Source organism: Tyto alba, unplaced genomic scaffold (genome assembly GCF_018691265.1).
Source record: "Tyto alba isolate M040663 unplaced genomic scaffold, T.alba_DEE_v4.0 Super-Scaffold_29, whole genome shotgun sequence".
NCBI lineage: Eukaryota > Metazoa > Chordata > Aves > Strigiformes > Tytonidae > Tyto > Tyto alba.
Genome location: NW_024881303.1, coordinates 10020080 through 10038361, shown reverse-complemented (window position 1 = coordinate 10038361; position 18282 = coordinate 10020080). Strand labels below are relative to the sequence as shown.

Here is an 18282-nt window from a genome sequence, read left to right as displayed (position 1 = left end):
TCTTGCAAGAGATGGGATGAGCAGCACCGCCCAATAAGAGGTTGTTAAAAATCAAAGGTCCAGAGAAAAGCAACAAGAACAAACAAAGAATCAAAGTATTTCCAAGAGAGGAATAAAAGAGTTGGTCAAAACTCCTCAGCCTAGTAGAGATACAACAGGAGTGTGTGGTAGAAGCCTACAATGCCACAAAAGGCCCTGGGGATGGTCAGGAATAGATCATCCATTTTCTTCTTGACAAGAACTAAAGGGCATCAAATTAAGCTAACAGGAACCATGGTCAGAAGAGAAGAAATAAGATAAGATGGCACTTCATGCAAAGTTTGGCAAAATGTTACACAGGTTGCCTAAGGGCAAAGTGGTTTTAAGAGCTTTGTGGGTCCAAGGGCAGACTGGCACAAATACTTACGAGAGACCAACCACAACTAGTTCACAAAGTTCCCAGGTTGAAAACAGAACTTGGGAGAATTAAAATAAATTCTCTGTATTCTTGCCCTGAGCCTTCCATGAACTTTTCTTATGTCCCTGAACTCTGGTTTCAGTATGGGCGATGTTCTGAAGTATTCCACTTTTTCTGATGGCTGACATTAAAACAATACTAAAAAAGAAAATTACACTTTAGAATCTTGCATGATTGCCTGAGCCATAGTGTCTATGCCAGAGTAATCAAAGTCATGACCAAGGAATGCTGGAGGACAAAAAAAGGGAAGCCAGAAGAAACAAAAAACAGTTCTAAATTAGATTTATAATTGTATCTCAGAACTCCTCTTTGAAAGCCATGACAGAAGAAGTCATAACTGAAAAATCTAATCAAGATTTTCCTTTCTGCAATACTGAAATGTCACATGAAATAAAATAATTGCAAAAATCACCAAACCATATATGCAATACATGCATAGCAAGCCACGAACCTGTTGCAGTAGATGCAACAAATGCTATTCAGAAAAAAAAAGACAAGCTGAGCTAGAGTTATTAACTGGGAGATCATACTATTTGGAATAAAGGTTTAGAGGACTGTAGGCTTCTGAAACTTCCCCCAAGAAAAGGGTAATCCAGACAGTACTTTAATAGTGATTAAGTCAGGTGACACAAAGCAGAACATATACTGTCATCCAATGCAAGATAAGAAAAATGCAAATATACAGCAAGTTTTTATCATTTATTAACTAGCTGAAGATTGACAAGTGTTAAGTGAAATACTAAGCTTACTGATTTTGTAGTCATTTTTCACACAAAAATTTGTCCGCACATTTGTGATAAAAATCATGGTTTAGCTATAAGAAAAATCAGTATTCGTTTTGGGGAAGACTAAACTGAAGTTTACACAGAAAGGTAACTGAAATAATTAGGCAATTCATCTCCAAGATTTAGCTATTCTATTTACAGTAGTCAAAAGCAATCGCTTCTGGCTTCTGTGTAACTTAGATGAAGGCTGGTGCTATTCCTAGTTACTCTTACTCCACTAAGAAAGTGATTCTGCACTGTCTATGTATGTTGCTGAGCCAAGTTTCACAGTTCCAGAGAGACGTGTTCTTCCACACTAGCTGAAGAGCAAGCAAGAAATGCCTCCCCTATTAAAAGCCAAACCTCTCAGTCATTCAGGAACCAGTCTCCCTAGAAGGAACAAAACAGCTTTCAAGACATCACCTATACTTTCCAGGGGGAATTAAGGGAAGAAGAGACTGGGAAGGGTGAAGCTTAGGTTAGCATGACTGGTACAAAAGCTGTGAAGGCAAGAGCATCTGTGACAGTCTGGAAATACCAGCCAACAAGAACGAACTGTTAGAACTTGAAAGCTGGAAGGGAAGTAAAAGAAGTCATACTTACTACAGAAGTTTCCTTAACTTGACTGAACCACGTCATAAGCAAAACTGCTATCTATAAAACCTATCTTCAATATTGTAAGGAATCTTTGTTGTTACTCAAGATCCCAGACACAAACTACAGGAAGAAAACCCCACCTCTTCAGAGGAAGACAGATTAATGGCCTAGATTTCTAAAAGATACTCCCAGATACTCTGCATGGATACCTAGAGTACTCCTGAAAAAGGGAAACAGTAGCTATATCTGCTTAGCCCTTTGGATCTACCTCAGTAGCTATGACCCTGACAGTTGCTAGAGGCTCAGCCCACAGCTCAAACACATTCAGAATTTGAGCAGAGATCAGAATCTTCAATGACTTCATGAGACACATTTTAGACCAAAAAGAAAAGGGGTGTAGAAGCAGCAATTAAGATATCGCAGACCTTCTGGAGCCATATCTATAGAGATAAACCTATTTCAGGTACATGTTTTCATTTAAACTTCTACACGTTGCCTAATAGGGAAAAAATGCCTTACACATTTTGGTCAGTATCCACAGACCACCTTCTCCTTCAGGTCTCTAACAAGTCATGGGAAAAGACTTCCAGAAACTCAATACCACTCAGCAACTCAGATAAAATTGCTTTTCTTCTATGTAAAGGAAGCCCACCCCATCACACACATTCCAATCTGCAAACAGCATGGCAGATGTTGCCTACATCTTGGAGGTGATCCTTAGACCTGATGGAGATAGAAGCCTAGCATCCCACAGAAACCTTCAGGAGTGTGGAAAGCAGGCCTCCGAAAGGACAGCTTCTTCCAGTCTCAAGCTCCGCCACAGCTGCCCGAGCACTCCAATGCTCTGTTCATACATGACCACTGTGGAAGAACAACTGACACTGTAAAGAAGGATGATATGTACATAAAGTAAAATCCACCTTAAAACAGTCTTAAACCACCCTGCTTGTGACTTAGTTTTGTTTCAAATAGCTAATCAGAGCTAATGATGAGTGCAGAACACGAAAGAGCTAATGCAACCAGCAAATACCAGTGTTCAGAAGAAGCATTAGTCATCCTTCCTATTGCCACAGCTTCCCTCTGCTAGTTAATTTACCTAACATCTATATAAGCTACACCATTACACAATCTGATTAAAAGTTAACCAATCTTTAAATATCCTTTCATATAGGTGTTAATGTGGCTGTTCCAATGAGGTTTTCTGAGAAGCAAAGTGGGATATAAAATAGCATCAGTAAGTTTTCCTTCTATACCTTATAAGAAATCAGACAGTAGAAAAGCCAGCCAATTACCAGAACAAAACTTTAAATGTAACAGCTACCAAAGCAACAGAATTTGGTATGCTATACTACAACCATACAAGAGGAGACAACATCCTACTAGCTTACCTAAGGGCAGCCAAACAAGTGCCACAAGTTTGTATTGCACTTGTCTCTCAAACAGGAGAGCCTAGTGCAACCTCCCCAGGTTTCATTTCTCTTTCTGACAGTTCTAGAGCAGAAGTATCAGGAAGGAAAATTAAATTAACCCTACATGCACCAACCCTGCAAACCTTCTAGAACCTCAAATAGCCTTCCCCCCTTCCATCCTATTCAAGGAGAACACAAGGTGTTGATTTTTAATTGAGATTAGAAATTGAGATTCAATCACAATTTATATACAGGAGAAAAGAGTAGCAATTACAGCAGACGTTTGTCTTTTAGTATCTGGTTTTAATGGGGAAAAAAAAAAGAAGCCAGAAACCTGACAGAAACCCCTGGTTTAGTTGGAGGGTCGGAGGATTAAGTTTCAATAGACATTTTCCCTGATCATTACTTATAAGGAAATAAATTATTTACACCTTGAGATACTTTCATGACTTCACAGCTATTAAGACACAGTCCTCTCCACCAAGGCTGGAGCTAGCACTAGCAGTTTCCAGGAACCCACCAAGTTAATACAATAGCGAAAACAGAAGAAAGTATTGATGAAATTAGAGAACAGAGAAAAAAGCCTTTTAGGAAGAGATGTGGTACAATACCATGCAGTTGAGTACCATCTTAACATAATTTTATTACATTTAAGAAGAAGCTTTCAGCCTTGATACCACCTTTGAACTGTTTCAGACAAACTTGATAATAACCAAGTATCCACGTCCTACTCTTTTCCTAAAGTTTTGGAAGAAGGCCAAGATAAATTAAGCCCATTATACATACACTTTCTTGCTGCATTAATGAAAGTGTAGCTAGATTGTCTCTTTTGAAGTGTATGTTACCACCATGAAGACCCATTAATGGTTAGTGCAATACTTCTTTTATGCTAATATTTAGAATTCAAAGATGAACTAGTAATTAATACTGCTCTTCCCCTCCCCTTTACACTCCATGTGGCATGGATATTAGTGTCCTCTGGGCACTTCAAGCCATGCATCATTATAATTTCAACTTGAAGTCAAGAGGGAATTAAACTAACTATGTAATAACATACTTTAATTATTGTTCTAAACACAGAACACCTGCATGCACTCTCTTTTGTATTGGAAATATGCATACTAAAAAGGCAGACAAATTCAGAAAAAACACAGATATGCCCCCAAGTTCTACGCATGCAAAGTTCCCAGGAATAGAGGGTAGTGTTTTAGTCTTAACCCTTTTAAATAATGTTAGCTGTTGATAGCACTGCAGTCTTTCTCCTTGATTTTGAAAAAGCAAATGCCCACAAAACCAGTTCAAGCTAATGAGCCTAGACATCTTTGCCCTAGGAAGAAGAGAGGCCCATACTAACCACTGTTCCTAAGGGAGCACAGAGATTAGGGCACTGTTTTTCAAAATCCTCTTCAACTCTCACCAGTCCTACCCAGAGTCAACTCTAGAGCTAGTTGGGCAGCAGTCACATTTGAAAGAGGACATCCGAGGTAAAAGCTCCACTGGCCACAGTGACAGCAACATTTGTCTACAACATTTGTATAGCTCCAAACAAGATGCATCATTTTTCTCCGATGCCCTTGGCTCTGAGCACAAGTATCATCATAGACCTTTCCACTGTAAGGAACAGAAATGACTAAGTTTTATTGCTACATGAGTTGCATGATAGTTTCAGTGAATTTCGAATTTGCACAAAAGATTTATTAAATAGATTATACAGATTTCCTCATGGCTAGCAACACAAATGTCATTAAACCAGAAAAAGGGGATAATGCACTTAAGCCATCCTTCATTTCAGCCCCAAACTGCACACCAGCTCAGTTTTGAATATCTACACATGCTAAAGGCTAGCAGAGAAACAAACAGAAAGAAAACACCTTAATTCAACTTCCTAGATAACCTCTCACCTTCCCTTACAACCTCCTCAGCTCTCTGAACCAGGACAATGCAGACCCAACCAAAGCTGTATCTGTATCCTGCTGTTCTCCATAACTTTACAGGAATAAATTGAGCAGAAAAATAAGTCACTAGTGTAAGAGATGGTGCAAGTTCTTTCCTGTAGATCAACACACACAAGGAACTTGAATAAAGGATTAAACAGGGATTCTGCACGCAGACATACACACCTAGTTAAATATACATGGCAGCACCAGAGTTTAACTGTGAAAAAACTAAGTTTATAAAGATGTTCCTGAAATAAATGCTTGTATCATATTCCAGCAGCAGGACTGAATCTTCTGAACAGTACTTAGCAGCTACAGTAAAAGTTTATCACGTTTGCAGCACCAACCGTTAAACTGTATTTAATTACTACTAAAAATGAACTGCTTATAGCAGCAAATAAACACAACATAGATGTGTATATGTAGCCTACAATTCCAAGGTACTCATTTGAATGTATGACAACCAAGACTTGATCAATCCCACCATAACAAAGCAGTATCAGAAATTTAATATTAAATCTTTCAGATAAATATAAACTGGAAGGGATCTGAAATAGCTTTATATTATCACAAATCAGATAAAGCCCACAAATAGGCAGACTTTGGGAAGGAAAGCTTTGTAACAAGTGTAGCAAAGTGAATTAAGAGTGCTTCTCTTTTTCCCTTCTCCTCCCTTTGACATGGATCCAGAAGCTATGAAAGGGAGATTATTTTAGCAAGTCTTCAGTTTTGTTTCATTGTTGACCCCTAGTTATGTCTCTGGTGGGTACGAATGTAACAGCTTTCCTCATGAGGATGTGTATCAATGGAGAACAGAATGAAGCCACAGAGAGTAAGCTAACATTAAAAAAAACCTGGAGACTAATTTTTCTAGTCCAACACTAGTCTCGTAACTCAAGAATGTGTACTACTGAGTACTTTTCAGTTTCTTTAGTACTTCATTTGCCACTGACTCTTCCACTGTTCTGTCTTCTCCAGATTCCTTGGCAAGCCAAAGTGTCACAGACTACCAAATCTTGAAAATCCATCCTAAGGGCTGAGGGACAAACAAATGATCACTGATAGCAACCTACCACAAGTCAGGACTATCTTTTCCTGACAGGTAAAGCTTATTTTATTTACCTTACATTTGCAGTGATCTGGGGGATGATATGAACGGATTAGGAAAAAGGGATTTGAATTCTGGAAATTAACCTGTAAAGAATTGCCACCAGCCAAGTTTGAGCAACCACTTTAGCCTTTATCTCTTACAGGAGAGAAAATATGAAGTCACTACAAGCTATAAACCATACAACCCTGAAGTTACCACAGTTTAACAGCAGGCATCAGAAAGCACAGCATGAGCACTAAATATTTGATAACCAGCATCTTAAGTGTGTATGCGAGTCTAAGCATTCCAGTTTTTCTGTTTCCTTTCTTTTCTCAGTTTCTGATAGAAGAAAGCACTGGTCTGTGTGGATGAATCATGGAAATAATACTTTGTTCTACAAAGGTCTCTGACAGCCAAATACAACACTAAAACATTTTGGGTCTATATATAAACACAGGGTTTAAACAGCAGCTTATAACCAACACAAGAGGTACCATCAGCTCATTGTTATGTACAAAAATCACAGTCATTAGTAAGGTGCAGAAGATGGTTATACTTGCTCTTGATAGTCCAAGCAAACATGGTCTGACTTCTAGACTTTGCCAATTACATGCAGCCAGTTATCATAAAAACTCCCATGTTGTGATATAAGGAAAATTATGTTATTGTAATGTAATAGAGAATTAGAACTATCAAAAGCACTCTAAAAAAGTAAGTTTTGTACATGGAATAGAAGAAAGGAACTGCCACTAAAATCTATTAAGCAGCAGGTTACCATACCAATGATATTAAAGTTGTCCTCAATCAATAGGAAGAATTGTAAATGGTACCAAAAATTGCACACCCTAAAAAACTTCTACTTCAGTCCTGATTGGAGTATAACAATAATTAAGCTATTTACATATTTCTCAACTTACTGCTTAAAGCACATGTCAGTCAAGCTTTCCAAGTATGAACAATCTCCTTAATTAGAACTTAAGTTCTCTAGCTGGAATTCCAGACTTTTACCATTAAAACTGTAGATTGTGTTTTAAGGTAGACATTTCAACTTTACAATGCTATAAACAGAATTATACATTTTCAGGTAAAAAAAAAAAAAAAACAAAAACCTGAAAGAATCCTATCTGATGTTTTAGGTTAACTGCCAGCTCAGATGATATTTCACTACCATTTGCATACACAGAACTGCTTCAGGGGTAAGGAAATCTAGCTCTACCCAAAACTAGCATTTTTGACCAATTGTAGGATACTGCTTCAATATTAGTGTTGCCTACTCATTGAAAGTCTGGAAGTGTAAAATTTATCCACTTGGAACATTAAATGCTTAAAGTTACTTAAGCTGGTATGTTCAGAGTACTAGAAAGCATAGGAGAGACTAGAGACCTAGTGGACTATATCTGGAAGTAGAAGAGGCATTGCAAGAACAATTTAAGTGTAATAATAATCAAATAGTAATGTACTGAACAAAAAACACCAGAACACATCCTGCTGGGAACAAGATATATATAATTAGGACTGTCAAGCCCAAAGCAGGATGTAAACAGATTGTAGTTTATGTACTAATACTTCAGTCTTATCTCAGATTTAAAAAAAAAAAAAAATTCAGAGAATGAGCACCTGTGCATCTGTCCAAGGGGCATATAATTGGTTACTCAAGGACTATTAGGCTGTTTCTTAGCAACCTCTGCAAGCTCTAATCAAGTAAGACTAAGATTGTCATTTAGCCTTGAAATGCCTTGCCACTTCCATCTAAGATGGCATTCTAACTGCTGCTGAGGAGAAGTCATTTCAACCACAGATAGAAAACCTTGCTTACTATGTGTGTCATCTGAGAGCTCCTCTTTGCACTTGCTACCAGAAGATCTTCTTGCCAAATACACTTTTTATACTCTATTTAGTATCTGAAACATTAATTGATAAATCTTTACATTTCCTCCTTTTTATACAAAATAAAGGCTAACTACAAGTCTAAAAAAATTACTTTGGGAATAAACTTTTAAAAAATAGTATAAGTTACAGTCCAACTCTTAAACAACATTTTATAACAGTAAAACATTGTCTGAATATAATTGCAAGAAAAATGCTTCATATCAAAAGCAGCAGTATAGACATTTCAGGGAAAGAGCAAGCATTTTTCTCAAAGCTGGATGGTATTTAAATCTTAGGTGGTGCTGAAATGTACCTACTATGTTGCACACACTGGATTTCTAAAACCAAGTACCTTTCAGCAACGCTCTGGTCATCAGACCAGAAAAAGCCAAAGGAATCTAAGTAATTGAAAAATAAATTTATCTGTTCAGTCCTAGTCTAGTTTCACTGCTCATCTATAATATCAGTGGACATATGACAGTCTCTACTTCCGAGAGCAGTCTTAATTTTTATATAGAGTGTTTTTCTCCATACAGTAAGCAAAGGCACCAAAAGTCTATGGTTAAATCAGGCATGGCCACTCCTCCCTGACTCAAGATGATCTACACAAGAGCCATCACACAACTGTCTGCAGCTTTCTCCCTCCCGACAGGTCTCCCTGAGTGCACAGCAGGGGAAGGCAGCAGCTCTGAGAGGGTCCCACCGCCCCACGGGAAGCCGAAGTTCAGCAGGTGCCCAACATGACCTAGCACAGATGGCATCAGCCATCCATACGGGTTTATTCCCCAACCCTGGGGGCAGGGCAAAGGGAAAGCAGGCAGGCTACAAGTCTACCTCCTGCTCACATGACAGCTGGACATACAGCTCAAAAGTCACCAACTGGATATGGCAGACAGTACCGCCAGTGCTTATCTGGCCAAAAACTGATCGATTTTAGACATTCACTAACCAGGAGCCAGAGCAGCTTTCTAGCAAGAAGCCCAAAGACATATCAGAGTGCTGAAGAAGAAAAGAATGGTGGAGTTACTGCCAAGGAACAGTAGCAACTATCCTTCAAGTAAGCATCTGGCTGAGCATTAAGGAGCCAGAAGCAATGCCAGCATACCCTTATTCCTTCCTCCTTGAAGTAGCCTCTCTCCTTCCATAATAGAGGATTACTAATGACTAGAATTGGAGAGGACCAAGGGAAAGCAAATTGATGTGCTAGCAGGAAAGTAACCCTCCCTTTTTTAGTCTCTTCAGTAGGCTGAGAAGCCCTGAACTAAAGCAAGCAATGCAAATAGGACCCACAGAGTTGACAAAACATTGGTCTTGTTTTCAGAAGAGGAGGGAGGGAAGCTTTCAGGCACAGAGTAATTTAAAGCTTCTGCAGATGACTAAGTATACAATGCAATCATAGCTGCTTTATGAACTTAATAAAGCAGTTTCTGAAGTATGTTCACAGCATGTATTTCAGAGCCAAAACTCGCGCAAAGAAACACCTACAAGAAAAACAAATGAAGGAGTCAGACTGCACAGAACGGATGAATTCCACTCATCTCACCGACACACAGTGACTCAATGGCATTGCTCAAGAGGGGCCAGATAGCCACCAGCCCACAGGTATAGCACAAAAGTAATTTTAAAAGTTGAAAAAAAAAAAATCATTTACCTTGCACATCTGTCTCAAATATGATCTTTCTCATACAGGATAAACTTTGTGGCAACTGATTAATGACAAACAGATTAAAAATGGACTAAACCACTTTAGGCATTTTTTACATCCAGAAAACGCAGTTGTTTCACATCAATTATTGACAGAAGCTTAATTTTTTGTATCTTTTGTGTTGACAAACAGTGAACTCGTAGTAACTCAAAATGGGCTGGACTTGCACAACAAATACAAGCAGTAGCATCAAACACAGAAGGCAGCTTTTACAACACAAAGCTTCTCAACAGCTACACCAACAGATTTCCTTGAACTTCACAGGATTGCTCAGAAAGTCTACAATCCAGTGGTAACAGAGCCCAATTAGGGCAAACATCACAAGTCTGATATAAACAAAACCAATTATGGTTTTACCCCAACCTACTATGTTAAAGACAGACCTGATTGTTTAAGATTAAAGCTGTAAGTAATCGTCTTCAGCAGAACTTTCATATGCAGACTTTTTTTTTTTTTGAGAAAACAGTGTTTGAAACATCTTCAAACAGAGCAAAGACAGCCCTATGAAGCCTCCATCACACTGCGGTGAAATGAACATGCTCTTCCTACCTCCCTCTCTTCTCCAGCTCACATCCTCTAGTGTGAGAGTAATCCTGACTACTTTAATACCTATTCCATTTTCAGTCAAAGATTTAATGCCCGCACCAGCTGTGTGGCTAAGAGTGTAGCATTTCACTGATAGGCTGGCTGGAGTACCTTCTGGAATAAAGATTAGAAAGCTGACAAGAGGTGTCTAAGCATACCACTCTCAGCGTCTGGGAGGTAAGGTTATTTGTCTGCAAGTTTTGAGTTCAGCCTCAGTGTTTCTAATAAATAAGCAAGTGTTTATTTAAGGAAGCTTTCAAGGAGTATAAATAGAAGTGTTCTTTACTATCTGACCATCTCTGACATTCAAAACCCCCCCCGAACTTTAAGGTATAAGAGTTTAAATAGCAGAATACTGTCCTCCAAGGCATATTTACTTCAAAGACATAAATTCTAGATTCAGGGACATCAACGTATGAAAGTTTAAGAGTGCAAAGAACATTTCTGCTTAAAATGAGAAGGCAGATTTTCTAGTTACATGAAACTTAAGTCTTTAGGCTTTCTATTCTGGGCAAGCTGCAAATAGTTGCTGGCACACACAGCATGCCAATAATAAATCCCTTTTTCAAAGAGTGGTTCTGAAGTGCTCACCATTAAGGCCTTGATTCTTTTTTAGAGGTGACACCTGCAGCTGCTATTGAAATCAACTGGAGTTGTCACTACCCAGCATTGCTAAAGTCAGTCTTTAAAACATCACCCGATTATCTTCTTTTAGGAAAGGCTATGACAAAACTTGCAAGCTACTATTTGCATTTGTGTAACTTGAAACTAAAGGGATATCATTTATATAATAAACCATTCCCCCAACCTCAACCTTTCATTTCTGATCAAAAAAGCTTGAAGGCAAATACAATACTGAGCAGGTAAAAGCATACTATTCCCTGATCTACTTCCCCAAGACTGAGGAAACCTGGATTCATGTTTTCTGATCCACAGTGCATCTGTCCGTGAATTGCAGCAAGCAGGGGAAGGCTTTATGAGCACAAGGACTGCGGGTATTTTGTCAAAATAAGAAACAGTTTGGCATGCTAGTTACCACAGCATCCCTAGTGTCTATAGACAAGCCAATCAGGCAGTCAGTAAGCAAGGAGAAGCTCAGGGCAGGGGGGAAAACCTGATCAAGTATTAAAAAAGCAGCTTTGTGCTACCAGCAGAGCCTTCCACCTTAGGAAGGAAGTTAGGCTGCTGGCAAATAAGACATTAAACATTTATGTAGGTCATCAATATATGGCTATCGACTACATTATTTTTTCCATGCTGACATCCTCTACTAATGAGGTGTGTACATTATAACCCATAACTATACCAGGTGAATTTTACATTTCAGTACACGGTCTTGCTCTCACTTCTTATTCCCTACCCTCAGGTCTTGCTCAGGACTGTGTGTCTACATACACCTATTTTTTTTTTTAAAAGGGAGTTTCAACAGAGCAAAGAACAACTCTTTAGAGTTAAAGCTTGCTGTGTGCATCACTTGACAGTGCTTCATTTGTGAAATTCTCATGTTTTCATGAGAAAAGTGTATATACTGTTCCTCGAGTACAGTTGTGTACAAGCACCTTTTCCAGTGCTAAGTGGCCTAACTTTAACCTGCTTAATTTAAGCATATCTGTCACGATGGGTTGTCATTTAAGCTGACAGGATGCATGTTTACTCTATCAGGGAGCACGGAGTAATCTAATCCAGGATGTTTTCATTACAAAGCCTCAAGATCCTGATCAGAGAGTAGCAATGACTGTGTTAAAACAGAAGGTAGACCAACTGTAGATCTACCAACCAACCAAAAATACACAAGAACATCTCCTACAGTCAGACTATCTAGCTCCCTACAGCCACAAAGGATCCCAGATAATGAGTTTCAAGGCTAGATACCTTCTAAGTCCTAACCACCTTTGTTTTTCAAATTAGAATGATCGAGACAGCTTGATGCAGAATCCTATACTGAAGTAGACAACATGTGAAAGTGCCAAGCAGAACACTGTACCCATTAAGTAATAAAAGCTATAAGGTCAAGTATTCCTGCTCAGGCTTTGGCAGAGGATGGGAGGGGTTGCTTTCTAAGAAATTCAACATTTACTGCTGCAGCCAAGTTATCCTCTCAACAGCTTTACATATTTGATGGTTCATGCTCCTGTGTATGTTTTAGATCAAGACTGAACCCTTCCAGGCATTTGGATGAGACTCACATGTGGACTGCACGTGGATGAACTCACACAGAGCCTGGGTATTAAATTTATATACTTTCACACGTTTTTATCTACCTGAAAGTTAACAATACTTCAGCAGTTAAGAGAAAGGTGCTACAATCACACTCTAAATAGGAAAAACTTAAGGTCAGTGCTTACAAAAATAATAAATTAGTTGCCCACATTCCAGTGGGGAAGGCACCCTTTACCCAAGCAAGTTGTGAGGGCTGCCTGAACCTCCACTACCCCTTCTTCAGGCAGGTACCCAGAGTCCTAGCTAAGCAATAATGAAAAAGAGAAATGAAATTGCTTCTTTCTGCTACTTATTGGCAAGGCTCTGAACTCTGAAGTTCACCTGTGGAGTTTAGAGTATACTGTACTCATATGAGTAGTGCGCTGACTGTCAGTCACACTAGAAGCTCAAGAACAGGAGGGCTGAGGGGAGATAACGATGCATACTGTAATACATGATTTCAACATCCACAACTAGTCAGAACAATTCCTCTATATGACTAATTAACTTAAGTAATAGATGCCATACCAATATTTATGGTGCAGGAAAAGCTGTGAATTCCCTGAGGGAACAGGGTGGAGGGAAAAACCACACACACATACAACTCCATTTCATGCCATCTTACAGAGGAGTATGAAAAATGGTTCCACATAACCCATCCAACAGAATGCCTAATAACTTTAAAACATCATCTTCAGAAGCAGCCTTCAATTAAAACCAAATCTAAAATTCTGCCTATATCCTACTTGTTATTGATAAACATTGGTATGCAAGGTATTTATGAAGCTTCAGTGTCTGAACAAACAGCTTTGAGCTAGAAAAAAATATGCTTGACTAACAAACCTAAACTGTGTAAGTGATCAGAATAGATTCTTCAAAGCTACTTGAATTCTTCCATCTTTTTTTCTTTTAAAGTTGCACATAAATTTTAATTGCATCATTTGTTTGTTAGCAATCTCAAATGAGCATTAAGCTTCAAGTTTTACAGCAGGAGGCAAAGAAAAAATGTGAGGTAGGTGGGTGAAGAAGACAGCTGTATTGTTCTAGCTGTTCCTCAGCCTCTCCCACTGCCAGATTGCTGTGGATGATGTATCCCAAGGTAGCAATTTTAAGAACTTTTTGGCAATATCCCAAGCTCCTCTTGCAAATCAGAGATCAGACTAATGATATTTTAAAAAGACAGGAAATAGAAATAAACTGGATAACTGACACTGTATCAAACAGTAGAAGTCACTGAACTCTGGTACTGCAGCTTTACAGAAGACACACTTGTCCGAATTTTAGAGTAAAATTTTAAAAATAAAAATTAAAAAAAAAAAATCAGGATAACAAAACCAAAGCAAAACCACACCTTTCAAGATACTACTTGCCTTACAGCTACTGCTAGCTCAGGACACTGCAATATCAAACAAATCAAGAAAACCTCCCTTGAGCAATTTATACATTAACATGTCAGTCTTCTTAAGTGAGGAAGTTATCATTCAGATGAGGTTCAGTAAGAAGTCCACATATACCAATGCTGGCTTTCATTAGGGTTGGATTTCACAGTCTTAAAAAATCAAATCTAGAACTACTGAAGTCAGTCCTTTGCTCACTGCCAGCATCAAGTCAAATTTGATTCATAAGTGAAGGATGCAATTTTTAATTCTCTTCATTCCTGTCCCTTCCCAGAATATTCAATGAAGGAACATCAATTTCATTATTGTTGCATAGCAAAAAAAAAAAAAAAAAAAAAAGTCATACGAAAAAACTACGTCCACACTGTTGTTTCTTGTTTGCAAACTTGAGTATAGAAAGAATATTCTTTAATTTTGAAATTACACCAGGGAGTTGAAACCTAACCCAGGAACTCAATCTATTTAAAAAAAAACAACCTCTTGTGTTAAACTAGCATTACAATTAAGCCTCTCCTTGCAGAGTCTATGCAGCTTATGTACAGTTGTGACAAAGATGCTGCATTCCCCATCAAGAAGCTAAACATCCAGAGTTTAAAATGTAACATACAGGAGGGACTTCTTTCCATAAATGCATCCGCAGATTGCAATACAGGGACTGTTTTTAAAAGTACAACTACTCTACGGCTTATTTTTAGCATCAAGGGTGGGCAGGGAGAAGACTGGGTAAACCTTCAAAAAAATCAGCCAGCCACCTACTAAACTGCAGTGGCACTGTTTAAATAAATTACAGGCTGCTTTGCAACAGCTGCAAAAAAAAAAAAAAAAAAAAAACCAAACAAACAAAAAACAGTGGAAAGACAGACCAAGTCCTTTAAAATGCTGGAGGCAACGATACAAGAAACAGCAGCAGACAGGACACTGTATGCTAGAGACACTGTGGCAATCTACCTGCAAGAGGTAGGTTAAACAAGCCTTTCTTAGGACTGGATGGGCAGAGAACGACAATATCCGGCAGCTGCAAGGTAAGAATGTGCTTCTTCCAACAGAGAAAAAGAAGGTTGGGCTTAGGGACCTGCACTACAAGGATTATCAAACTCTCCTCTCGTTTCAAGTAGAAACACTAGAAACTGGCAAAATAAAATCATGAGTTAAGTTACCTTTACTTCCTCATGCAGATAACATATAAAGTTTGAGGTGCTAATGTTACTGAAATCAACTGAAGAGTTTATGATTTCGTCAAGCCTGTATTAAATGGTCAATAAAGAGGAGAAAGAAACTTAATTTTTCCCTTTGATCTTGTAACTTAAGAGCAGAGTTCCAAATACCCTGTTTTTACGGTATTGGCATACCTGTTCACAGGAACCTTTCTACATTCAAGAGGCCTCAGGACCAATTAAGGCAAACACCCCAACTTGGCAACCAGGCTGTAAGTGCCTCTGTGCAGAGAAATTTACCAGTTGTACCATTTTTTCAGCCATCTAACTGCAGTAAACTCCACACCTTCCAACAGCGGTCTGTTCTTAAATTTGAGGTACATGAATATCATGTTGGAAAGCCCCTGGTAGCATGGAAATTTAAGAGATTTATGTGGACTGGTTTCCTTTAGCACAAAATGTAAGTGAGCAGTTTTGTCCCTGACCATTTCTAGGCGCAGTTTTTCTAAGTAATAAAGACCCTGTGAGCTACGTATCTCAAGAGGTCGGTGAGGGCCACTTCATCTGTTAGGCACCGGCTGCCAAACACAACCTGCAGGTACCGGGGCTTCCAATATTCACCTCCCTCCCGAGCTCGGGCACCGCACCGTCCCCATTCCTCAGCGCCTCGCCACTCGCCAGCTCCCACCCCGTGGCCCACTCGGAAGGGCCGAGAGCAACAGCTGTGAAACTCCCTGCAGGATCCTACCTGCCTGCAGCCGGGCAGGACGCCCGGCCCTCCCTCCCGCCGCTCCCCGGCACGGGCCCCCCTCCGCACCCAGCACCCCCAAAAACCAGAAGGACAGACCCCGTCCTCCGAGGACCTGCTGTACCCCCCCCCCCCCCCGCCCCGGTCAGGCGGCGCACGGGGAGGTGGGGGCTGAGGTAACGGAGCGAGGGGGCGAATCGCAGCAACACCCCCCTGAGAGCGGGCGGGGCGGGAAGGGCAGAGAGGGCCGGGGGCAGCGCTGGGCTTCCGCCCGCAGCTCCCGCCGCCGCGCAGCCGAGGCGCGGGGCCGGTTTCCGACAGGACGGGACCAGAGCTCCCTCCCGATCCGTGCGCCTGCCGCCGGGGCGGGGGGGGCTGCCCCAGACTCCCGTCGCTCGCCCCTGCGCAGGTCTCGGCCGGGGGGGGGGGGGTGTGGAGGTCTCGCTGCGTTTCGGACGCGGGAGACCCCCGTCCGCCCTCCCCGGCGGCGGCTCCCGCTCCTCCAACCCCGCCCGTCCACACACACACCCCCCCCCGGCCAACGGCCGGCGCGCGCGCCGCCGCGCGGCCCCGCCCGCGCCCCAGGAGGGGCGGCAGCTCGCGCCCTTCGCGAGCCGCGGCACGCGCCCCGCGCCGCGCCCCCACCTGCGCCGCGCGCCGCCCGGCAGCGCCCCCTGCCGGGGGCTGAGCGGCCGCCACCGCCGGACTTCCCTCTGCAGGTGGGCGGGGGGGGGGGTGATGTGTGAGTTTCTTCCCGTTATTATTATTATTTTTTTTTTTTTTAAAGTTTTTCGCGCACAAGCCGTTGCGCGGGGCGAGGCCTAGCCGCACCCCCCCCGCAGCGCCCCGGGAGGCGGCCGGCCCCGCCCGTGCAGCGCACCGGCAGCTCGCCCAGCTTCTAACGGCGGAGCGGGCAAGCGCTGCAGAACCGACGGTGGGGAGCCGGGGGGGGGGGGGGGGGGGGGGAGACACGGGGGACGGGGACACACACACAAAACCAGGGCGATAACGACAGCGCGATCATCCACCTACCGGCCACGCAAACTGAAAGGGAATAACAATCCTGCCCGTCTCGGGGGTTCTGCCTTGATGGGAGTATTTGTTGCTGTTCAAATAGAAAATATTTCCACCGAGAACGGGGGTAGATCCGAATCCGTAGTTACAGGGTCCGACCGGAGTGATCTTGGCCTGATATTCCTTGAGGCAGACTTTCACGTAAGTGTCGCACTCGTCCCGGGTACAGTCCAGGTTCTGGGGGCTTTTCATGCCATCGCAGCATTCCCCATTGAACAACTCGCCGTTTACATTCCGCACCGAGTTAAGCTGCAGCTCGAAATAGCCCGTGGACCGGGACACCTAAAAATAAAAACCAAAGGGGGAGACAGCCTCGTTACTACCGCGTCCGGGGGGGGGGGGGGGGGGGGGGGGCAGCGCAGGGAGGGCGGGCGAGGCGCTCCCCGGTGTCCCCCTCCCTCCAACTTTCGCCGGCTGCGGCTCCAACCCCGCCGCGGCGGCACGCGTGAATATTACACCGATGACACGCGCAAGGTGGAAAGGGAGCGGGGCGAAGGGAGACGCGCCGCCGGGCGCGGAGCATAGCATGCACACCCCCCCCCCCCCCCGCGCCCCCCTACCTGCACGCAGGAGGCGAGGAGCAGCGCCAGGCCGAACGCGGCGGCGCGGGGGGCCCGGCTCCGCCGCCCGCCGCCCCGCATGCCTGCTGCTCCGCCTCACAGGAGCCCACCGAGCCCACCGGCCGCGGACCGGCGGCCGCTCGCGGCATGGGCGGCGGGGGAGCCGCCCGCAGCGCGCCGGGGGGCGCAGGGCATGGGCTGCCGGCGGGGCCGCCCGGAGCGCTCCGCCGCCGCTCCCCTCCCGCGGGCTCCGCTCGCCCTCTGTGCGCCTCGGCTCCGCGGACACCCAACAAGTAGGTGCCGGAGTGACAGCTTCATTACCCATTCGCCGCCGCTGCCGCCGCCTTCATATTAATGAGGGGGACGGCCCGGCCCCGCGGCCGGCGGGTGGGGCCAGCGCCGCTCCCGCCGCGGCTCTTAAAGGGCGGCCGGGCGGCCCCCGCCCTGACTCGCTTTTGCTTTGCTTTAGCTCGCCTGCCTCTGCCCCACCGGCGTGGGGAGGGGGGAATCTGCCGGCCCCGGAGGGGGGCGGGCGTGGAGAAGCACGAGTGGGGTGGGAGCGCCCGCGGACGCGTGGGAATGGGGTGGGCGTGTATGCGCTGCCGCGGAGCAGCGCGCAGGGCGGGCGGGTGGGTGGGTGGGTGCACCCGCGGCGTTGGAGGAACAGCCACGGGAGGTGTGCGCCCACGGCTGGGGAGGAGCGCGGAGGTTGGGAGCACCGTGGAGGAGCGCGTGGG

General features: G+C 43.3%; 1 protein-coding gene across 3 annotated transcripts in view; it reads right to left on the bottom strand.

Annotated features, from left to right (window-relative positions):
• Positions 1 to 17870, bottom strand: part of JAG2 (jagged canonical Notch ligand 2) — a 71681-nt gene extending 53811 nt beyond the window's left edge. For 2 of the 3 annotated variants that reach the window (XM_042799250.1, XM_042799251.1), the window contains exons 1-2: positions 17546 to 17732; positions 16944 to 17267 (exon numbers count right to left, since the gene is read on the bottom strand). In XM_042799250.1, coding sequence (XP_042655184.1) covers positions 16944 to 17267; positions 17546 to 17626 — 405 coding nt within the window. In that variant the 5' untranslated portion in view covers positions 17627 to 17732. Of the gene's footprint in view, positions 1 to 16943; positions 17268 to 17545 lie in introns of all 3 variants that reach the window. The other variant, XM_042799252.1, reaches the window with a different exon arrangement.
• Positions 17871 to 18282: the final 412 nt, after the last annotated feature.